Source organism: Enhydra lutris, unplaced genomic scaffold (assembly GCF_002288905.1).
Source record: "Enhydra lutris kenyoni isolate GAN:26980312 unplaced genomic scaffold, ASM228890v2 scaffoldscaffold63, whole genome shotgun sequence".
NCBI lineage: Eukaryota > Metazoa > Chordata > Mammalia > Carnivora > Mustelidae > Enhydra > Enhydra lutris.
Window position 1 is genome coordinate 4,143,485 of NW_019154147.1, and position 25,240 is coordinate 4,168,724.

At 38.7% G+C, this 25,240-nt stretch overlaps 1 protein-coding gene and 1 pseudogene across 1 annotated transcript in view; both read left to right on the plus strand.

The window, feature by feature from the left end:
- LOC111158770 (BTB domain and CNC homolog 2) overlaps positions 1-25,240 on the plus strand; it is a 142,503-nt gene that overhangs the window by 52,714 nt on the left and 64,549 nt on the right. Inside the window, exon 2 of the mRNA XM_022521034.1 lies at positions 15,376-15,630. Coding sequence (XP_022376742.1) covers positions 15,388-15,630 — 243 coding nt within the window. The 5' untranslated portion in view covers positions 15,376-15,387. The remainder of the gene's footprint in view (positions 1-15,375; positions 15,631-25,240) is intronic.
- On the plus strand, positions 5,047-5,931 carry LOC111158771 (annotated as a pseudogene).

Here is a 25,240-nt window from a genome sequence, read left to right on the forward strand (position 1 = left end):
ACACTGTATCTTCTTTATCCATTCATCAGTTGATGGGCATTTGGGCTTTTTCCACAGTTTGGCTATTGTTGATAATGCTGCTGTAAACATCAGGGTACAGGTACTCCTTTCAATGTTTTTTGTTTTTTTTTTTTAAGATTCTATTTATTTGACAGAGAGAGTCACAGTGAGAGAGGGAACACAAGCATGGGGGGTGTGAGAGGGAGAAGCAGGCTTCCCACCGAGCAGGGAGCCTGATTGGGGCTTGACCCCAGGACCCCAGGATCATGACCTGAGCCAAAGGCAGACACTTAACGACTGAGCCATCCAGGCATCTCTATATTTTTTTTTAGAGAGAGAGTGAGAGCAGGAGGGGCTCAGTCTCAGGACCATAAAATCATGACCTGAGCTGAAACCAAGAGTAAGGCATGTAACTGACTGAGCCATCCAGGTGCCCCCTTGAATGTGTATTTTTATATCCTTTGAGTAAATACCTAGTAGTGCAATTGCTGGATCATAGGGTAGTTCAATTTTTAGCTTTTTGAGAAAACTCCATACCATTTTGAGAAACCTCCATACTTCTCCACAGAGCGGCCACACCAGCTTGCATTCCCACCAACAGTGCAAGAGGGTTCCCCTTTCTCCGTATCCTCACCAACACCTGTTGTCTCCTATATTGTTCATTTCAGACATTCTGTCTGGTGTGAGGTGGTATCTCATCATGGTTTTGATTTGTATTTCCCTGATGGCGAGTGATGTTGAGCATCTTTTCATGAGTCTGTTAGCCATCTGGATGTATTCTTTGGAGAAATGTCTATTCATGTCTTCTGCCCATTTCTTAACTGGGTTATTTGTTTTTTGGGTGTTGAGTTTAATAAGCTCTTATAAATTTTGGATACTAACCCTTTATCAGGTATGTCATTTACAAATATCTTCTCCCATTCCCTAGACAGCCTTTTAGAGTTATTGATTGTTTCTTTCACTATGTAGAAGATTTTTATCTTGATGAAGTCCCAATAATTCATTTTTGCTTTTGTTCCCCTTGCCCCTAGTGACATGTCTAATAAGAGATTGCTACAGCTGAAGTCAAAAAGGTTGCTGCTTAAGTTCTCCTCTAGAATTTTTATGGTTTCCCACCTCACATTTAGGTCTTTCATCCATTTTGAATTAATTTTTGTGTATGGTGTGAAGAGAATGAAATGGTCCAGTTGCATTTTTCTGCATGTGGCTGTCTAGTTTTCCCAACACCATCCGTTGAAGAGACTGTCTTTTTTTCCACTGATACTCTTCTCTGCTTTGTTGAAGATTAGTTGCCCATAGAATTGTGGATCCATTTCCTGGTTTTCTATTCTGTTCCATTGATCTGTGTGTCTGTTTTTGTGCCAGTACCATACTGTCTTGATAACTACAGTTTTGTAATATAGCTTGAAGTCTGGAATCATGATGCTTTGCTTTTCTTTTTCAGGATTGCTTTGGCTATTCAGGGTCTTTTGTGGTTCCATACAAATTTTAGAACTGTTTGTTCTAGCTCTGTGAAAAATGCTGGTGGTATTCTGATGGGGGCTGTCTGCTACCAACATTCCAATACTTACAGCTCAGCCTCCACATCACAGCCTGCCTCTCCATACAGTTCACATTTAAACATAGAAGTGTGACTACTTGTCACTGTCTTATTACGAGATATTTAGAAAGCTTGGGTTATTTTTTATTTTGGTCTGTTTTTTTAAAAATGAGTGAAACAACATCAGCAACAAAAATTACCCAAAAATTGGGGCTTATGATCACTGTCCCTAAATTCTTTATGGTTTTTTTTTTCAACTATACAGTAAAAACCATTGTCACAAACTGTGTCAATAAATTGAACTTCCTCCCAAAAGGTCAAAGAAGATGGAAGTTTATGTTGAAGTACAAGAACCATTCAGAGCTATTAAGGATTTGATGATACAATTGCAAGTGCTTCCTTCTAACAGCAGCCTTAAATTTCAGTTCCCTTGGCACTGACGAGCACACACGCAGATGGAGTGTTTGAGTAAATAAAGAACACGGAACGTTTTAGCTGCTCAATGTCAGGCCCTTACTCTAGCTATCTAAGGCATTAGAGACATTAAATGACAAGCACTGCAGTTTTCCATTATAAAATACCGAAATTGGATTGCTTTCCACTTTAAGTAAGAAGTTTGAGTCTTGATGCAATTGAAAAGTGTTTCCAATACAAAAGCAATAACTTAGTAATTTTAATGCCACTATGCACTCTAAAATTTCTATAGACTTGATAAATTTCTTTTATAAAAACTAACACTTATAGTTTCATTGTAAATAACTTTTTTTTTTTAAAAAGCATGCTTGATAAGAACAGGAATTTACTCAGCAATTACTAAATAATTTAGTGTGTGATTCACAGAAGTATTTACTTAATGCCCTGTTTCTATGGGAAATGTGGTTGGAATTTCAAATGAAATGGTTTATAATTTGGTCTTTTTCATTACCTGCAAGGCATATTCATTTCTTTTCATGTGAACCATTCTAGACATGACAGGTTGTCTGAAAAACGTAACATTCTACTTTTTTGTGAATTTCAGCTTCTCACATTTCCCACTGTAGACTTTTTTTTTCTTTTTGGCTTTTTGATTTATACTTTTAACCTTCAGAACTAAGTGTCAGATGTTTTAATTTCTGAATATAAACCAATAATGAATGAAGACAGAATGAGGAAATGAATAAGCAAGTCTGTATTCATTAATATTATGTCTCTGATAAGAGTTGTGGTCTGTGTAGTTTTTTTTTTAAAGAATGAGCATATTATGAGAAAATAATAGCAATTAACTTTTACTGCTGAACCATATGATAAGATGATTGGGGTATATGTGTATGTACATGTGCAGCTGGGTTTTTTGGCCTACAAAAAGAAGAATGAGATCCAGCCAAAACCCAAATCAGAACCTTTGGAAGGCTTCCTTACAATCTGATTTCAGCTAATGTCTACACACTTTAACACATTGTCTAATGCTTAGTGTAAAGACTGGCTGTCAGACTCCTACATGCTATTCTGGGCTCTGTTACTCACTACAAAGTATTTCATTCTTAGATCCCATGGGTCCTGCTGCAGATTTCAGGATTTGCTGCTTTGGGGGGGGGGGGAATGTTTTTTAATTAATATTAGCAAAGCAAGTGGAAAAGAAAAAACTTAATGGGACATAATGCAGTGATAGGAGAAACGGGATTTAGGTTGGTACTGGTGAGTCAAAAACAGACAAGTTGGAGGGAGTTCCTAGAAGAGCACCCATGGTAATTGGAGGATGAGAAGGGCTGACTGATTTCTAAAAGAAGAAGAAACAGTATGTTCCATTATGCTTGAAGAGGGGCCAACAGTGAGGGGTGTGATAAGATCCAATAGGAATGTAAAGGCCAAGAGGAAGAGAGTGGTGCTGGCATGGCATAAGGAAGGATTATCCAGGAATAATGTAATGAAAGCAAGAAAATCCTCAGACAGGTTAAAGTCTAGCAACAGCTTCATGGGAATTATAGATTTTAGATTATACCATTTGATGAACAGATATGATCTGTTTTAAGTGTCTTCTAAAACTCTCTGGAAGGTTTAACCCAAAAAGCAGATGTCCGTGTTCATGTGACTATCATAGCCTCTTCATCGACTCAGGGAACATACATCACCATAGCTCCTTTATTTTCCCAAACCTGCCCTATTGCAGGGTATTGAATCCTTCCTTGAGACCCCCTCCTCCCAGATATCTTAGACCAGAAAGAGACCATCTTCCTCGTGAATTGGAATCTGAGAGCCCACACACTACACTGCTTGGCTTCACCACTATTAATGACTGCTCCCCGCCTGGTGGTGTAGACTCTCATCCAGGGCTGCTGTGTCTGTCTAGTCAGGCCCCTGATCGGACCTCAGTGGAACTCCATACTGGGTTTCCAGGTGAAATAATTCTTTTAGCTTATACTCCCTTACTCAGCGGTGGTTCCCAGAACAAACCTATGGGCTAAGATGTCTAGGACCGAAAGAGCTAATGGCATTAGCACCACATGTTGTACCAAAATGTCTTCCTAGATTTGGATTCTCCATTTCCAAAAGGTAATTTTACTCCAAGGGACTTACTTGTTCTCCTCCATTTACTCAGGGATATCATGGTCTATCCAGACGGATCTTCCTAACCTGGAACCTGTGAGAGCAAGGGTTGAGGTATTAGTTCCTTGTCTCCCAGAAGGTTTTGGTTTTTTTCCTTTATATTGTCCATCCCATTACCTGTAACCACCTCTGCGGAGGCAGTTTCTTTTAAGCCATGCAACATCAACAACAATAGAAGAGGTTATATGAATGGTCTTTAGAAGGCCAAAGAAAGCTAGCTTCCTTCAACTACAATGATGGTGACCCACTGCCTGTGACCAACTAGGTATTTCTTTTATAGAGTCTAAAACTCAGAGAATTATGGATATGTAAGAACTTTGCTAATCTTCTAGTTCAGACTTTTTGTTTTATAAATATGGAAGCAGTTCCAGAGAAAGTTAAGCAGCTTATCCATAATCCGCAGAGCTGGTCGGTGCCAGAGCTGGATCAAAAGACCTAAATCCCAGGTATACTCCTGCTTCCTCTGCACCTCACTTTCATTTCTCTTTTGACTTTCTTTCATTTCATGTTTCATGAAAGAACTTAAGGCTTTGTATCCTTTGTAGCAAGCTTCTCTCTTCTTGGTGTAGGTACATTAATATTAGTTACCCATAAATGGATTGGAAAAATGAGATATCTCTTACAAATCTCCTGCTTTTACGAGTTAAGCATACCACTTACATTGTAGAACATTACTTTTTGCACCTAATTTTGAGTACTGCCTGCTACATGTAAGCTATTGGGACTTTAAATAAGTAAATAAATAAATTTCCAAAGACTGAGAAAACTAAATGTGATAGGAGAAGAGTATTAATTTGAGAACTAAGAACGAAAAAAATAAATCAGACATGAGACCACCTATGGGAGATAAGAAAATCCTGAAAATATTTCATGTAAAAGATGCCAGAATAGGAAATATTTGTCTTTGGCCTCTGTATGCCATCATGGCAGTCATGACCAGTCAGGTGTTCCTGGGCTGTGGTCTCACCATCCTGTTCTAGCAGCTCATGTACATGAAGGTATCCATCCAAGTGGGATGTGAGCCTCTTCCCCCAACAAAAGAATGAAATATTTTTGGGCGGCAAGTATGCAGCCTCCAAGTCTGTTTTGTTATGCTCAGCACATTGTGAACATCAATGGGAAACATGGGTTATTCACAGGCTTAACTCCAAGACTGAGTTCAGGAGTCCTTGGAACTGTGGTCCATGGTAACGTTTTACAGGACTTAGGCCCTGGAAATGTACAGAAAGAAGTCACACCTTCCTTCAACCAAGTCATCAAGGTTGTCTTGAGAGATGGTGGCCCGCTCTGCTGCTACTCTTATCACACATTCCTTCTATGTGATCACTCTGAGATCTGTGGTACATATCATTGGCAGAAAATCCAAGTACTGTGGGCTTTGTAACTCATGTACCCTCCACATGAAGAGGGTACCCTAGAATTTTTTGCAAGTCTTATATCTCACCTCCTAGATGACATCATTTATTTGTGACTCTGTCCCTCACTGGCCTGGTTCATCAGTACCTATGCACTGGACAGTGGGGTTTCCACCATGAGTAAAATGAGAAGTTATTCCCAAGCTGTTACAGGATTTTTTTTTTTTTTTTGCCAGTATTGACCTATCCCTTTGTGTTTGTCTCTAATCATATGACTGTCAACAACTGAGCTTGCTGATGGATCCCCTCAATACTCCCCAATATATATACTTCTTGGGTAGAATTCTGGTGCATGCTATAAAAAGAGGGAAATACAAGCCAAGGAAATAATTTGTTTTCCAGAAGGTCCCCTTTGGGAAGACTTATTATTGTGACCTGAGAATGTTAATTTGAAGATATGGGACAGGGACAGTGACATTTCTATAATCCCAGATGCACAGAATTAAGGGAGATAATGTTGATTTTTGTACAATGTGGTGTGCTTTCTTAATAATCATTTAATCTTGAGAAAATGGAAAAAAACTTGTTCTTCTTACTAGGTAAAAAAAAGATTTTAGCAGCAATTAGCTAGTCATAAAGACAGAAGCCATGCAAACTCAGTCTTGCTCCATGGCTTATGGTCATTGTAACTGAATTATGTCACTTAAAATGCTATCCTTATTGCATAAAAAAAATGATTCCAGGTAATAAAACTTATAGATACTTTATGTTTTATTGGAATTCAAAGAACTAAAAGTTCTTGTTTGCAAAAATATTTTTGTAAGCTAGGTATTACAAAACGTCATTTATAGTAGAGCAAAATTTACACTATATATTTAGCAAAGTGATAAATAATTATTTGTAATTTTTTAAGTGTAACTGTAACATAAAGACTAAATCCGGGATTTTTACTTCCAGCCAAGATGGAGTGACAGGTACTAGAGTTACTAAATTTACTCCCACCTGAAGCAACTATAAAAACAAATAAAATATATCAAACAATGCTCTTCAAGACATTGGACACCAAGCAACAAAGGACATTGATCCCTAAAAGAAGGAAAAACAAGATGAGCCCAGCTTACTGTTTTGAGAGTGTTTCCAGACAATGGTAGGGGAAAGATAAACCAAAGAAGATCTTGGCTGACTCCTGAATTGAGGAGACAGAGCTAATAGTCAGGAGAGACTGTTGTGGCTACACTTCAGAAAACAGAGTAGCAAAGAAAAGAGAGCGTCATAGAGAGAAAATTCCAGAGATCTGCAGAGGGTTTCCCTTAAATATTCTGCAGAGTACTCATTAGCACATGTGTGTGAGAAAAATACTAAAAATGAGGAAAGAAAGACCCAAAACAATTAGAAGGAACAGTACTCAGAGCTCTCAGAGGATCAGGAATAATACCTGTTCCTACCATCCAGATTAGAAAACCCATAATTCAAGGGACATTGGGTAAAATACTCAGAAGAGTCTTGAATCAGTAGTGGGGAAGAAGGAATTCTAGATTAAATGCTGCTCTTCCCACCTAACAGATCTCAAAAGCTAAACCTAGAGGAGCGAACTGTTGCTATATAACTCAGCTGAGTCCTAGGACAAAGTTTAAGAATGTTAATAACACACAAGTATCAAGCATCTAACAAGGTAAAATTCACAATGTCTGGCTCCAATCAAAACTTTCCAGGCATGCACAGAAGCAGGGAAATATGACTCATAATGAAGAGAACTAGCAATCAAAACTAAACCAGAATTGACACAGATGTTAGAATTAACAGACAGAAATAATTATTATAACCGTATTCCAAATGTTCAAGAAGTTAGAGGAGTGATTAAATATCTTAAGCAAGTTGTGGGAGATATAAAAAAGACCCAAATTGAACTTTTAGAGATGACAACCACAATTTCTGAGATGAAAATTACTGTGAAAGGAATTAATGGCAGATTAGATATTGCAGAAGAAAGGATTAGCGAACTTGAAGGCCTAGCAGTAGAAACTGTCCAGAATGAAACACACAGAGAAGACTACCAAAAAGAAAAATGTACAGAGCATTTGTGAGCTGTGGGACAGTTTCAGATAGTCTCCATTTAGGTAGTTAAATAATGTCTGACATGCTTTCAAATTTGGTGAAAACTATACCCACCCTTTCAAAAAAGCTCAAAAACCATGAAAAAATTACACCAAAGCACTTCATAATCAAATTGCTCAAAACAGTGATAAAGAATCTTAAAAGTAGCTAGAAGGGAAAAAAAAATTACATATAGAGGAACAAGGATAAGGATGAAGGCAGGTTTTTCATTGGAAACCATGTAAATGAAAAGACAGTGCAATGATATTTTCAAAGTACTGAAAAGAAAACAATTGTCGATCTAGAATCTATTCCCCCACAAAAATAACTTTCAAAAATGAAGGCAGTAGACTTTTTTTTTTAGTCTTTTTTTTTTTTTAAGATTTTATTTATTTGACAGACAGAGATCACAAGTAGGCAGAGAAGCAGGCAGAGAGAGAGGAGGAAGCAGGCTCCCTGCTGAGCAGAGAGCCTGATGCAGGGCTCAATCCCAGGACCCTGGGATCATGACCTGAGCCGAAGGCAGAGGCTTTAACCCACTGAGCCACCCAGGCACCCTGGCAGTAGACTTCTTAAGAGAAACAAACACTGAAAGACTTTATCGCCAACAATGATGGACCAATGCTTATGTCCACCTCCCAAAGCCCTAAACCCATGCAATATTTGGAGATGGGGCCTTTGGAAAGCAATTAGGTTTAGAAGAAGTCATGAGGAGGGAGCCCCTAGGATGGAATTAGTATCCTTATAGAAAGACAGAGAGAGACTAGAGTTCTGCCTCTTCCCTATGCAAAGACAGTGAAAAGGCAGCTATCCACAAGCCAAGAAGAGCCCTCCCCAAAGAACCAAATTAGCTGGGACCTTGATCTTGGAATTCCCAGACTGAGGAACTATGGGAAAGAAGTTCTGTTGTTTATGCTATCCAGTTTCTTCTATTTTGCTATAACAGCCGAGGCTGACTAAGACACCAATATAGCCACACTACAAGTCATATTAAAAGAAGTACTCAGGCAGAAGAAAAATGTGTGGGTATGGGTGTCAACGTTTTCTCTTGCTATTTAAATCTCTATAAAAGATCATTGTTTAAATAAAAATAATAACAAGGTAGTGTGGGGTTTATAACATTTGTGGAAGTAAAATGCATGACCAGAAGAGAGAAATGGAGGCATAATATTGTAAGATTCTTATATTCTACATGAAGTGGTATAATATCACTTGAAGATAGATTGCAATAATTTAAAGAAGCATACTGCAAACCCTAGGTGACCAATAAAATAACAAAACAACATGACAATAAAGGGGATAAGCTTGAATTATAAATATAAAATACTGTTAATATAAAAACAGAGAGTAAGGGAAAAGGGAACAAAGAAAGATGGGACAAAGAGAAAACGAGTTTCAAAATGGCATATTTGAACCCCACCAAGTCAACAATAACATTAAATGCAAGTGATATAAGCACTAGAATTAAAAGTCAGAAATTATCAGATTGGATTTTTTAAAAGACTGATTTATTTTAGAGAGACAGGAGTAGAGGGAGGGAGTCTTAACCAGTGGAGCCTGATATAAGGCTTAGCGTTATGACCCCGAGATCATGATGTGAGCTGAAACCAAGAATCTGGTGCTTAACTGACTGTGCCACTAAGGCACCCCTTGGATTTTTTTTTTTAATAAAGCAAGACTCAACTATATGCTGCCTACAAGAAATACACTTTAAATATAAAGACACAAATAGATTAAGAGAATCTTAATTGTTGACACTAATGCTAAACACTAATTACAAAAAGCTGACATGACTATTGAGATTAAACAAATTAGATTTCAAAGCAAATAATATTTGCAGGAATTAAAAGGTCATTTTGTGATAGAGGAATAAATGCATTAAGAGAAAATAAAAATTCTAACCATGTATGCATCTAATAATAGGATTTCAATCTGTATGAAGCAAAAATGATAGATAAATCTACAATTATAGTTAGAGGTTTCAGTGACTCTCCTTAATACCTTGACAGAACCCATGGATAGAATATTAGTAAAGATACAGAGAATTTGAACACTAATTATACAATTTAACTTAATTGTTACTTACAGAACACTCCAGCTAACAACAGAACACACATTCCTTTCAAATGCATATGGGATATTTACCAAAATAGTCTATATCTGGGATATAAGACAAGTGTCCAAAAATTAAAAGGATTGAAGTCATTCAAAGTTTGTTCTCTGATCACAATGGAATTAGATCAGAAAACAATAATAGAAAGATATCTGAACTCCTTCAAACATTTGGAAACTAAATAACATTTTCAAATAATTTATACATTAAGAAAGAAAAAAAGGGAAATTAGAAAGCATTTTAATTTTAATGAAAATTAAAAAACAGCATTTCAAAATTTGTGAGATGTTGCTAAAGCAGTACTTAGACTGAAATGTATAGTATTAAAACTTTTCTTAGAAAAGATGAAAGATCTTAGATCATGAACTCAATTTCCACCTTTGGAAACTAGAGAAAGAAAAGCAAATTAATGGTTAATTAATCTTCAATGAAGGAGGTGAAAATATGCAATGGAAAAAGACAGTCTCTCCAACAAATGGTGTTGGGAAATCTGAAACAGCTAGTGCAAAAGAATGAAACTGGACCATTTTCTTACACCAGACACAAAAATAAACTCAAAATGGATTATAGACCTAAATGTGATACCCAACACTGTAAAAAATCCTAGAAGAGGGCACAGGCAGTAATTTCTCTGACATCAGCCATAGCAACATTTTTCTAGATATGTCTTCTGAGACAAGGGAAACAAAAGCAAAAATTTAAACTATTGAGACTACATTAAAATTAAAAGCTTCTGCACAGCAAAGGAAACAGTCAACAAAACTAAAAGACAACCTGCTGAATGGGAGGAGATACATACTTACAAATGACTTATCTGATGAAGGATTAGTATCCAAAATCTATAAAGAACTTACAAAACTCAACACCCAAAAAACAAAAAATCTGATTTAAAAATGGGCCAAAAGACATGAACAGACATTTCTCCAAAGACATCGAGATGGATAACAAATATGAATAGATGTTGAACATCAGCGATCATTGGGGAATTGCAAAACAAAACTACAATGAGATATCACCTCACACCTGTCAGAATGGCTAAAATCAAAACCACAAGAAACAGCAAATGTTGGCAAGGATGTGGAGAAAAAGAAATCCTCTTGCACTGTTGGCAGGAAAGCAAACTGGAGTAGCCACTGTGGAAAACATTATGTAGTTTCCTCAAAAATTTAAAAATAGAACTACCATATGATCCAGTAATTTCAATACTGGATATTTACCCAAAGAATACAAAAACACTGGTTCAAAAGGATATATGCACCCCTGTGTTTATTGTAGCACTATTTACAATAGTCAAATTATGAATGCAGCCTAAATGTCAATCAATAGATAATGGATGAAGATGTGGTGTGTATATATACATATAATGAAATATTACTCAACCACAAAGAAGAATGAAATCTTGCCATTCGGAATAACATAGATGGATCTAGAGAGTCTAATGCTAAGTGACATAAGTCAGAGAAAGAAATGCCATATGATATCATTAATATGTGGAATTTAAGAAACAAAACAAATGAACAAAGAAAAAATGAGACAAACCAAAAAAGAATACCTAACTATAGAGAACAACTTGATGGTTATCAGAGGGGAGATAGGGAGATGGGGCAGGGGGAATGGGTGAAATAGGGGAAGGGGTTTAAGAATACACGTATCGTGGTGAGCACTATACAATATATAGAATTATTGAATAACTATATTTTACACCTGAAACTAATTAACACTATGTTAACTATATAGGAGTTAAAATAAAATTTTAAAAATAATAAAAGGTAATAAAAATAAAAAAGAGCAAATTAAAGCATAAAGTAAACAGAAGAAAGGGTACAACAATGAAAGCAGAAATCAGTGTAATAAAAACAGAATAATAAGAAAATCAGTTTAACAAAAGGCTAGTTCCTTGGGAATATTGATAAAAATGATAAAAATCTCTACCCAACCTGATCAGAAAAGAAAGAATAATGACCCAAGTTCCCAGTATCAGAAATGTGAACTCCAACATAGATTCTACTGATATTAAGTGAAAATAAGGAAATACTATGTACAACTTTATGCCAATGAATTTGACAATTTTTTTTAAAATTTGAATTTGTAGTTAAAACTCAAATTTTTTTTGAGTTTTAACTCAAAAAATCTCAAGGAGATTTCACAGGTAAATTCTATCGAATATTTAAGGAAGAAATGATATCAATTCTACAAAAGCTCTTCTAGAAAACTGAAGAGTAAGAAATATTTTCCAACTCATTTTGTGAGACCAGCATTACCTTGATTAAATACTTATATATGAAAAGAAAACTACAGATTAATATCCCATATGAGCAAAGACAGCAAAAATTCTTAGCAAAATGTTAAAAAAATGAATCCAACAATGTGTAACAAAACAAATACATTATGGTCAAGAGGAGTTTATTTCAGAGATGCAAAGTTGATTTAATATCAAAAATCAATCCTATTATTCATATCAACACATTAAAAAATTATGTGATTATCAATACATGTAGAAAACACATTCAACAAAATCCAGCATCCATTCCTGATTTTTAAAAAAAGAAATTCCCAATAAACTAGGAATAGAAAGAAATTTCTTCAACCCAATAGGGGTATCTATGAAGCAATGACACCTAACATCATAAATAACAGTGAAAGGATGAAGTGTTCCCATAACAACAGGAAAAGGCAAGGATATTTTTTCTTACAACTTCATTCAACATTGCACTAGTGGTTCTAGCCAATGCAGTAAGCAAGAAAAAGACACCAAAATCTTTCAGATTGGAAAGGAAGTAAAATGTCTTCATTTGGACAGCATGTATGTTTTAGAAAATCTGTTATTACAAAAAAAAAAAAAAAAAGACTGTGAGAACTAATAAACAAATTAGGAAAAACTGCAGGACACAAGATCAATACACAAGAACAATTTATATTACTGTATACTAGCAATGAAAAATTAGAAATTTAAATTAAAAAGCAAAATCATTTATAATTACTCTAAAATAGTAATATATCTCTGTATAAATCTAAAAAAAAAGATATGACCTTGGTTTAGGCAAAGTTTTTTTAGATATGCCACCAAAAGCATCATCCATAAAAGAAAGAATTGCTTGATTGGTCTTCATCAGATGAAGACTTTCCACTCTTTGAAAAACACTGTTAAGAGAATGAAAAGGCAGCTGCATAGTATTCCATTGTATATATATACCACATCTTCTTTATCCATTCATCTGTTGAATTCATCTGTTGATGGCCATCAAAAGAAATGAAATCTTGCCATTTGCAACGATGGGGATGGAACTAGAGGGTATTATGTTGAGTGAAATAAGTCACTCAGAGAAAGACAATTATCATATGATATCTCTCATATGAGGAATTTGAGAGGCAGAGTGGGGGGTTGTGGGGGGTAAGGAAGGAAAAAATGAAACAAGATGGGATCGGGAGGGAGACAAACCATAAGAGACTCTTAATCTCACACAACAAACTGAGGGTTGCTGGGGGTGGGGTGTTAGGGAGAGGGTGGTTGGGTTATGATCATTGGGGGAAGGTATGTGCTATGGTGGGTGCTGTGAAATGTGTAAGCCTGATGATTCACAGAACTGTACCCCTGGGGCAATAATACATTATATGTTAATAAAAATAATTTTTTTAAAAAAGAATGAAAAGACAAGCTACAGACTTGAAGAAAATACTGGCAAATCACATATCTGATAAAGGACTTTTATTCAGAGTATATAAAGGATGCTCAAAACTCAGTAATAAGGAAACAGACCAGTAGGAAATGGACAAAGAATCTGAATACACATCTCTCCAAAGAAGGTAAATAGATGGCAAATAAGCACACGAAAGATGTTCAGCATCTTCAGTCACTAGAAAAAAAGCAAATTAATAAAACCACAAAGAAATACCATGGTATACTTATTAGAATGGCCAAAATTAGAGAGACTGAGCTTAACAACTGGTGGCAAGGATGTGAAAGAGCTAGAACTCTCATACCCTGCTGCTGAAATGTGAAATGCTACAACCATTGTAGAAAACAGGGACAGTCTCTCAAGAAGCTAGACTTACACATACCAAATGATCCATCCATTCTACCCCTAGGAATTTACACAAGATAAATGAAAGCATATGTTCATGCAGAGATTTATACACTAATTCATAGCAGCTTTATTTGTAATAGCCCAACTGGAAACACCCAAAGACCCTCCAGTAGATGAATGGTTTAAAATTTGTGCTGTATCCATACAATGGAACGCTATTCAGCAATAAAGGAACAACTGTTTGATGCTTGCAACTTGGATGAATTGCAAAATAACCACACTGAGTAAAAGAAGCCAGACATAGGGGCGCCCGGGTGGCTCAGTGGGTTAAAGCCTCTGCTGTCAGCTCAGGTCTTGATCTCAGGGACCTGGGATCGAGCCCTGCACTTGGGATCTCTGCTCAGCAGGGAGCCTGCTCCCCCGCCCCCCGCCTGCCTGCCTCTTTGCCTACTTGTGATCTCTGTCAAATAAATAAATAAAATCTTTAAAAAAAAAAAAGAAGCCAGACATAAAATAACATAATCTGTAGGAGTCCATTTACATAAAATATAGAAAATACAAACTAATATAGAGTGTCAAAAAGCAGACCTATGGTTTTGGGGGGAAGGGGAGGGTACAGAGAGGGGCCTAGAGAGATTCTTCTGGTGATGTAGAGTTCCCTGTCTTGATTGTGATGATGGTTTCGTAGTTGCATACATATGCTCAAATGTATCAAACCACCCACTATAACTATACATAATTTATTGTGGGTTAAAGTTATTAAAATAAATAAGAATGAAGCCAAAAGGAAAGCAAAACTTGATTGGAATTTTTAGTAGAAGTAGACATTTCTGAAAAACTATGTTATGTAAATTAATTACAGATACAACATCCTCAAGTACATCAGTGGATACTTCTTGCAGCAAAGAACCCTTTTGTATAAGTAGTCTTCACTGTGGAATACATCTTTTCTATGACTCTTAATGTGATATATTGTGTTTCCTTAAAGAGAATATATATCAAGTCTGCTGGGATAATTGCAGCACAAGTCCACTTCTTTTCAAGAGCTTTTCCTGAACAACACCAGCATTCCACTGGTTGCGCTTTGTCTTGAAGTGGCAGAGGGCAATTGTGGTAGCTCACTCTACTGACCCTTCAGTACACATGAGGTTTACTTCACTTGGTCAAAGACGTATTGTGATTAGATATTTATTCTGCTTGGAATCTTAGCCAAACGTCAACCTAGGAGCTTACATGTGCTTTGTCAAGAGAGCATAGCAAACACTTCTAAATGATTCATTTCTCCTTAACACAAGTTCAATCGATACTTGAATTGGGACCATGTGTATGTGGACGTTCCATTTTCAGTCACCTAGCAAAATCCAAACTACCAAGTTTTAGAGTGTATATGTGTTTTAAATGTTCTGGAGTGTTTTATTAAAAGGCCTGGCTTTGTTTCCATGGGGTGAAAGGGTGCAGTGAGTGGGAAGGATAAAAATCAGTCACTGAAAGTGACTTTCCAGATGTGTTTTCTGAGCTTATTGTGCTGAACGTGAATGTGCTAATGGACAGTTCTCCTTTTTGCCTGGCTCCTGTCTGTGGGACACAGGAACTGTGACATTCTTCTCACCTCCTACATCTGACTCAGATAGCCCTGGTGACCCTGCCTTTCCTTCTTTCTTTCAGGGTGTGAACGGCATGTCTGTGGATGAGAAGCCTGACTCCCCCATGTATGTGTATGAGTCCACAGTCCACTGCACCAACATCCTCCTGGGCCTCAATGACCAGCGGAAAAAGGATATTCTCTGTGACGTGACTCTGATCGTGGAAAGGAAGGAGTTCCGGGCCCACCGGGCTGTGCTGGCCGCGTGCAGTGAATACTTCTGGCAGGCGCTGGTTGGGCAGACGAAAAATGACTTGGTGGTCAGCTTGCCCGAGGAGGTACAGTCATTTGGTCTGTTTGTGTGGTTGCTCGTGTAGACAGCCGGCTAAGTAGGAGGTAGAAGGTGGACCCTGGACCCCATTCCTGCTCAGGGGCTGATGTCCAGATCCCCACCACTGTTAGGTTTGCGGCATAGCCGGTTTCTATTTGATGCACTTAAACTCTCGGACGCATGAATCTGAACGGAGCATCTTTCTGTCAGGGAATCTCACCTCACCTGTGGCTCCCAGCCACTCGTAGTTTCTAGTTCACTTACTCTTCAGGTTTTGAGTAGGACAGCCCAAGTTTGTCACAGTCCTAGATGTGGGATCTGAGTCACTGGGACCGTGGCTATGATTTTTCTCTTTCAGATGGGTGAAGGAGCCCTTGATTTCCCTTGAAAGTAAAAGAATGAGAGTATTCACAGCACCTTCCTGGCTTGGGGGAAAAGTAAAAGCAATCAGTAATTTTCACAGTTAATACAGTAGTATTCTAAGAAGTGCAAACTTGCTGTCCTCACTTGCTGTTGAAAAGACCCTACTCATGTTTCTTAATTACTTTAGCGAGTACAGTGATATCTGCTACTGTAGGGATGCTGGTAGCCGGACCCGTTCTGTTGAGAGCTGACATTATTCGGGTGGATGGCCTAAGCTTCAAGAACTTAAAAGATGGGGTTCATAATGATAAAACATGAAATTGGTCACCCTTTGAACTGTGTATACAATTCCTCTATTTCCATCCTCTTTGCTCCCTTTCTTTTACATGAGACCAAGGGTAACGCTGAGCAGCCTTACACTTTGGGTTAAGGTCCAGAAGTTTTCGCTGTGCAGCTCTACAGTGTATAACACTAGGACCGCCCCCAACAGTTGTGCAGGCTGTGTACTCCATAGTTCCCAGAGGTACAACTCAAATCCATCGTCTAGGCGGCAGGAGCCCCAGAAATTGTGCGGTGACCCACAGCAACTGAGAAGCTTGTCACAACAACTCTGAAAGATACCAGAGACCCCATGACTCTGATGGGAGGTGCTAATGAGTACAGCTAGCATTAAATCCCCGGGGGTCACAACACAAATGCTTCTGGAGGCTTAGCAAATGATATAAATAAATAAAGCAGGATGTGTGTGAGACACTAGGATGTGGTGGGGCAAGTGCCTGCTCCCCAGAAAGGCATCCAAATTCAACATAAAAAACAAAAAATGCAAACAAGGCACAGGTGTCAGGGAGGGTCACCAGATCCAGTCCCTTGTTAAACAACATCTGCTTTTGGCCCTGCAGAACCAGAGAGTGGCCAGCTAAGAGTGAGGACGGCATAAGCACTCAACATGTTCACGTTCTTCTTCTTTTGTATGTACCCACCTGAAAGGCTCCAGTACCACTTCTCACCCCCCTAGGAATTAGAGAACTAGAAAGACCCCAATACCAGAGGCAAAAGGAAAAATTGGTTGCAGATAATGTCATCAGGGCTGGTTGTAGGGAGGGAAGCTTATGTACCAACTAATGTGGGAAGGCCAAGGAATGGCAGCTGTGGTGTGATCCTGAGTTGGATTTTCCTCATGCACATCAGTGAGCGAATATTTAACCCATCACTAGGTGAGACCATGAGCATAGAAGTTCTCAGCATGGTCTCTGTCCTGTAGTAGGTATTCATCAAATATAAGATCCTTTCTTCTCTAGATGGGCAGCAAGAACGCCTTTGTAACTTACTCCAACTTGGGAATTCCCTGGAAATATTTGGAAAACTTCCAATTATCCAGAAAGATCTTGGGGAGAGGATGGAGCTTATAGTTTATTTATTATCTGTATCTGTTTGATAGCTATTTCATTTATATGTTTTTTACTGATTAAAAAAATAGGTTATTTTAAAATATATTTAAAATGAAAATCATATCTTATGTAATTTAGTCTCTCTTCAGAGACCATTGGCCGCATCTTGAGACTTGCTGGACCACGTGCCCTAATCCCTGGCCTGCCCCCGGTTAGCTCTGGGATCCTAATCTAGCCACTTAGCCCACCTCTGAGTCCCAGTTCCTATCCATAAAAACCCCTTAAACTCTGAATTCCTCAAACTATTTATCATAATACAATACCAAGGCAGTAAAACTTAAAGGAAATCAGAATATAAATGCATATGGCATAACTAGAAGTTTCTTTAGATCAAATCCCTGATAAAAACTTATTTCCTTGGCACTGGGGACTCTTCATTTTTTTTTTTTAAGATTTATTTATTTATTTGAGAGGGAGAGAGAGAGAGTACAGAGGGAATCTCAAGCATACGCCCCACTGAGCCTAGAGCCCTACTCAGGAGCTTGACCTCAGACCCTGAGATCATGACCTGAGCCAAAATCAAGAGACAGACACTCACCCAACTGAGCCACCCAGACACGCCAGCATTAGGGACTCTTTAAAGCAAGAGGCACTTTGTATAGACATCACACAAAAATCTGCTGTTTGGTCTTTTTGATTGTTTGTGTTCTACCTAAGTGGGAATATACAATCTGTTGATTTTCTTCTCCCTAGTCATATAAAATGATCTACATTTCCAAACTGTTAAAAACTGATGCTCAGGTACCTGAAGCCTTCAGGTATAACCAGATTTTTTTCCTTCCTGTGAAACATGAATTCATATTGTCAGTAACCCAGCTTTAGTATCTTGCTGATGGGACATGCAAGCCAGCTACAGTGGCATTTTCCTTTATGGGAGTCTAATTGTTTCTGAGGCCTCCTTCCAAGAGCCCACTCCTTCTGCTCAGAGCACCTCCTGTGGCCCCAAGTGCTAAGCATTGTTTTCCTCTCCTTGTGTGCACACTAAAATGTCCTTGCAGGCTCTACAGTCACTGTCCCACTTAGCTTAGTGAATGACTTTAGAATTTGAATCAAGTCGTGAATGAGCAAACATCCCAAACATTACCATGGAAAGTAGCTGCTTGGAACTAATCGGCATTTGCTTTATAGGATGTAAGAAAAAACATTTGCACCCGGGTGGCTCAGTTGGTTAGGCATCTGCCTTCAGCTCAGGTCATGATCCCAGGGTCCTGGGATCGAGCCCCACATCAGACTCTTGCTTCTCCCTCTGCCTGCCACTCTACCTACTTGTGTGCTCGCTCTCTCTCTCTCTCTCTCTCTGTCAAATAAATAAATAAAATCTTAAAAAAAAAAAAAGCATTTGATTAGTGCCTTGGAAATTTTTAAACCTCAACATTATCTTGTCACCAAATTCAAATCAACTTCTGGTTTGTCCCAGCCTTGTTCACACTTGGCCCACCTCTACACTTCCTCGCCAGTCTCTGTGCTTCTCAGGGGGCCTTCATGGCTGAGTCTGAAAGCTCTTTCTTGGACTATGAAAGTTCCAGCTACATAGTGCTGCCCCTCCCGCTCCCCTACTTGGTCAGTTTAGACCAAACCCTGGTATCTAGTTGTCCAGTTGTGCAGTTCTACCCCAAAATCCTGACTCTCTGTGGGCAAGGCTCTTCCTGGCAATTTAGAGCCACTCACAGTATGCACTGTAGCCTCTAAACTAAAGGGAGTGAAACAAAAATAGAGACGTCCTTCTAAGGAAGTCAAGGAATAATTGAAATGTCTTGCTCTTCTTTTTTTCTTTTTTCTTCTCTGTTTTGTTTTTTGGGTTTTTTTCCCCTAAAGTGGAATGACAGTCCCTAGAGTTTATATGACTTGAGTGTTGGCTCCCTATTGAAAAACACACCCAAGAATGTGTATCAGCAAAAAGTAAGGCATAAGGCATTGCTCTTAGTACTTTTGTTAAATAATAAAACAGATCATTTAGTTTATAATTAGTAAGTGTATTTTGTGCTAAGAGATGAAGAGAAAGTGGTCGATGTGCCAAGCATTGCAAGGCCGTTACTACACTGCTCATTAGTATTAAAGTTGGCTCAACACCTTCTTAGCTGTAGTCATGGAGACTCTTTGGGGCTGGATGCCAACCATGCTGGAAGCGGCCTCACAACCCTGAAGTTGTGTTGAGTACAGAGGGCAGGAATGGGGTGTGCTTCCTTGGAGGACATGGAGCCCACAGTGGATTTGCCTGGCAGCCCCATCCTTATGGGGCTGCTCATCTCCCTCCCAGAATATGGAGAAAAGGGAACCCGCCCTTGTGCACTGTTGGTGGGAAAGTAAATTGGTATAGACTCTATGGAAATAGGATGGAGGTTCCTCAAAAAATCAAAAACAGAGCTCCCAAGTGATCCAGCAATACCACTTTGGGTATATATCTGTAAGAAATATAATCACTATCTGAAAGAGGTATCTGCACTCCCGTGTTCCCTGCAGCATTAGTCACAATAGCCCAGATGTGAAAACAACTCGTCTGTTGACAGATGACTGGATAAAGAAAAGGTGCTGTGTGTGTGAATAGTATTCAGGAAAGGAAAGAAATCCTGCTGTTTGAGGCAACACGAGTAAACCTGGAGGACATTATGTTAAGTGCAAGCCAGACATAGAAAGACAAATATTGCGGGATCTCGCTATATGTGGCATCTAAAAAGAGTCAAATGATAGTAACAGAGAGTAAATGGTGGTTATTAGAAGCTTCAGGGAGGGGGTAGGGCAAAGTGGAAATATTGATCAAAGGGTACAAACTTTCAGTTATAAGATGAATAAGTTCCGGAAACTCGAAGTACAGCATGGTGACTATAGTTAATAATAATGTATTATATAATTGAAATTCGCTCAAAGAATAGATCTCAAGTGTTCTCACCACACACACACACACACACACGATAACCATGGGAGGTGATAGACATGTTAATTAGTTTGTGGTAACCATTTCACTGTATATATACACATATCAAAACATCACATTTCTTAAAGATATATAATTTTTATTTAGGAAAAATAAATAAATATTTTTAAAACAAGGGGAGGAAAAAATGTTCATGTCAAAGCTCTACCACCTATCTTTGGGCTTACTGCTGATGGTCTTTCACCCTCCAGAGAAGGGGGAGTTTTCATGCAGGCAGTAGCTCTTGGGAAGGGGAAATAGGCCCCTCAAGTGGACCACGTGCTTTCTTGGGTATACATATATTTCAAACTTTGGCTGGTTCACTTTCTATCTCTGTCTTTTGCTTTCTCTCTCTTTCACTTCTCTCTCTCTCTCTCTCAACATTTTAGTGCAGTTTGCAATTTTTCAGGGCTAAACAGAAAGGAAGACTGACCCAGAAAGATTCTGAAGCAAAGGCATTTGTTGTTAAGTCCTAACCACAGGGGGCAAGAAAGAAGGTTCTTGGAGTAGTCCTGCCAGGTGCAGAGACCAATGAGGAAATTGTGGAATCTTCTTGACTGAAAGTTTTCAGAGGAGATGAAAGCTGTTAAGGTCTCTGGGATGGCTTGTGTCCAGTCTTTTAAAGAAGCAGTAAGATAGTCATGATTATCTTTGGACAGTCTTTTCACTGTGTAAAACTACAGAAAGTACTTAACACTGTAGCATGGGTTGCCAACAGCACTCTTAGCCTGAGTGTAACTCTGGGGGAGGTGAAAATTGGTGGCAAACAGTAATTGAGGTATTTGGGGAGTGGCATGATCCAGATAAGAAGAACAAAACACTCACCCCCCCAGATCACAGAGCCAGCCCTTTGGCCTCCCCCCATTCACCACCTAAACAAAACGTTGAAGAAGAGTAATAGGCAAAATTGTAGATTTGAGGAGCATCAGCCATGAGCTGCTGGGAAAACCATAGTTTGAACCTTGAATCACTTACCTCAAGGTTAGAACCTTGGCACTAACCACATGTAAGGTCTTGACCAAATCAGTCAGCTTCTTTGGGTTCCTGTGCCCTTACTCACTTTTTCATTCATTCAACAAATATGTATCAAGGCCCTTCTCTTTACCAGGAGGCACTGTTCTAGCTATTGGGTGAACCTAGGGAACAAAACTAAATTTATATTTGAGTGGGGGAGAGGGAAGAGAGACAGAAAATAAATGTAATATGTACTTGGTTAGATACCATTGAGAATAAAACAGAAGGGGGTAAGGAATGTCAGGGCACTGCAGTCTTAAATACGGTGGTGAACAATGACATTGTGTGGTGACAGATGGTAGCTACACTTGTGGTGAACATAGACTATTGTATAAATTCATTGAATCACTATGTTGTACACCTGAAACTAATGTACCATGGAGTACCAACTATACACAGTAAGTAGATAGAAAGATAGGATGGTTAAAAAGGACCTTTTTGAGGGGATGACTTTGAGTAGAGACTTGAAGGCGGTGAGGGAACCAGCCATCCTGACATTTGGGTGGTCTAGGCAGAAGGAATAGCAAGGAAAAGGCTCTGAGGCAGGAATGGACTTGGCATGACTGACACACAGTAACAGAATGAACAAGTGGTAGAATGGCAGGAGACATGTCGGGTAACAGAACCAGGCTATGAACACTTTAGATACATTACCTTTTCTTGGAATGAGCTGGGAGGCCATTTGGAGGGTTTCACAGAGGATCATTTTGACTACTATATGAAAATAGATGAAAGAGGGATGCTTGGTGGCTCAGTAGATTAAGCGTCTGCCTTCAGCTCAGATCATGATCTTGGGGTCCTGGGATTGAGTCCTACATCAAGCTCCCTGCTCTGAGGGGGAACCGGCTTCTCCTTTTCCCTCTGCCTGCCACTCCCCCTGCTTGTACACACTCTCACATGCATGCTCAGTATCTCTCTCTCAGTCAAGTAAATAAATAAAATCTTAAAAAAAGAGAGAGAGAGAGAGAAAGAGAAAATGGACTGAAAGGACAAAGGAGAAGCAAGGAAAATACCTAAGATGTTAAGGCAACAACACAGGCATGACGAATGGCCTAGATCAGAGTGATAGCAGTAGAGTGATGATCAGTATCAGATTCTGGTGATATTTTTAAGGTAGAACTTATGGGATTTCCTTATAGGATGAATATAGGATGGAAGGAGAGAAAGAGAGGACTTAAAGAGAACTCCAATGTTGGAAGAACTCCAAGGTCTGAGCTGTTGGAAGAATGGGGTTGCCATTAACTGGGATTGATGAAGATGGGGAAGAGTAGGTTTCAAGTGTTAAGCATGGAAGTAAGAGTTTTGTTTCATACAAATTATGTTTGAGATGTGTGTCAACATCTCAGACAAAGAGAAGTCTGGCATAGAGTAGGATATGCATGGCTGGAATTCATGGGACAAGTTCAATTTGGAGATAGAAGTTTTAATACCAGATTACTGGGGATATTGAAAGCCATAGACAAAATACAATCATCAAGAGATTAAGTATAGATCAGGAAGGGGAAAAAAAAAAAAAAGAGGTCCAGAATTGAAACCTGGGGCTTTTTAAAATTAAGAAGTCAGAGGAATAAAGAGGAACGAGTGGGTTAGACCAAGAAGAAACAGCCATTGGAATAGAAGGAAAAGCAGAAATATATAATGTGCTGGAAGCTAGGAAAAGAAAGCATTCCAAGGAGGAGGGAGTAATCATCTATGTCAAATGATGCTGATAGTCAGCTAAGATGAAGTCTGAAAACTGACTGTCTATCGGTTTGGAAGCCATCGGTGATTTCATGGAGCACTTTTCGGGGAGCAGTGGGATTTAAAAAAAAAAAACAAACTGTCATTGTGTCCTAAAGAGAATGGGAAGAAAAGAATTTAAAAGCTAAGGTAGGCTACATTTTTAGGCTTTTTGAGTTAAAGGGAGCAGAAAAATGGGCCAGCAGCTGGAGGAAATGGTGTTAAAGGTTTCATTTGGTTCTTTTGTTTTAAGTGGGAAGAAATTCCAACATGTTTGCACTCTGTGTAAAGATGATCAGTATTCACCCACATCCAACTTTCCTCTCTTCTCTGGACACACAGGAAGACCAAATTTACGATCAGGTATGCCATGTAACTAGATGTAGCCAAAGAAACATGAGTAGAAGTCATGGGTCACTTCTGGTTTGAGACAGTTAAAAGTAAGTATGAGTTCTTCATGTTCTTTCCCAACCATTTAACTGGTGTCAAAGAACTCTAGGAACTCTGAGATGTTGAAACTGTAGCCCAGATCCCAAGTTACTGTTAGAGAAGAGTCATCTGACTCAAATCAGACTCTGACATGAATGAGAAATAAATCTTTATGTTAAGCCATTAAGAACTGGTGTTTGCTTCCTCAGCACAGCCTAGCCTATCCTGACTAAGACTTGGGCTGCTGAGAAGGTTGCAAAAGAGACAGAAAACTTAATAATACAGAAGACAGAAGACCAATTGCTAACCAAATGCTCTTAGGTACTTGAAAGATGTTGGGATCTACTGACCAACTGGACAGACTCAACTTAGCAAGGCACATCCTCTCTGAAAATGATCTCTGAGGTCTGACCCTGTGCTGTAGGTTCATAGCCCTTGAACTTTATAGGTTCCTGCCAGAGGGAGAGATAATAAATCCTACTGGTCAGAGAGAGAGGAGGAATGTTTGGATTGAGAGGTAGGATGGGGCCACAGAGATGGGAGGCAAACCAGTCAGGAAAGAAAAGAACCACAGGATTTCACAAAAGGAGCAAGCTCACTTCTCCAGCTCATCTTGGTGAATTCTCCCTGACTTTTCAGAAACGGTCTTCAAGAGATGACAATTAAAGAGCTATAGAACCACAGGGCTGTTTGATAACCTAGAACACAAGCAAGTCACAGAAGATTCCAGTTATCGCTCTCTCATTTCCGAAGGCTTTAGGGTTTTGAAAAACATAATTGCATTTAATGACCTCCATTTCCACACGAGTTTGAAGGGACGAGCAATACTGGTGACCAGCTTGACTTGCAGGGCTGCTGTTCAAATTATTGAAATGCAATCTGTTAGACTTCTTAGAAGGATGGCGCTACATAAACAGGAGGTGTTATTATGCCCATAAAAGGAAAGCACAGTCTTCTCTGATGAAATGGCTCTTACCTCAGAATCCTCATTAAAAGCTATGGTGCAATTTTCTAGGTTGCATTAGTGAGACTTGGCAGTAGATGAAAAAAAAAAAAAAGCAAATAAATAATAAGTCAAAATATCCCAGGTAACTAGTTGCTGGCAAGCAAGAAGTTTTCAAGTCCTAGAATCATGCTGACAATTTTGAAATGCCTAAAGGCAGAACTTATTTATAGTAACGTAAAGGTGACTTCCAGCCCTGAAATCTGGGCCTCAGTCTCAAATGGGGGTGTAATAAAGCGAAGCCAAGAAAAGAAGAGCGAATACTATTGTAATTCCACCTCCAAAGGCTGCTCAATGGTGCTGATACAGAGGGAGGGAAATCTGGTGTGAAAATAGCCACAGCAATAGCTAATTTTAAAACTGAAATGCATAAGCTGTTTCCAAACCTCTTACATTTTTTAAATCCTGAGGCCAGTAAGTCCTATTTAAAGAAACTTAGCAGAAATGTGCTCCTATTTTGGCATAGTAGAAGGAGTTGAGTTGACAAAAACTAAGACATCTAAAAATTATTTTTCAGTGACCTGGTTTCAAAGCCAATTTAAGGATTCTTTCCACTACACCTGTTTATCCCTGGATCATAGGAGATAACCTCAGCAGGCAACATTTTTAAATGGATTTAAACAAAGCCTTTGACCGTCAAGTTGTTTGCATTACATTTTATAAAATTAGTTACCGGCACATCTATTCACTTCAAACCTCTTCGGTATATATATGTATTAAATGTTCCTTA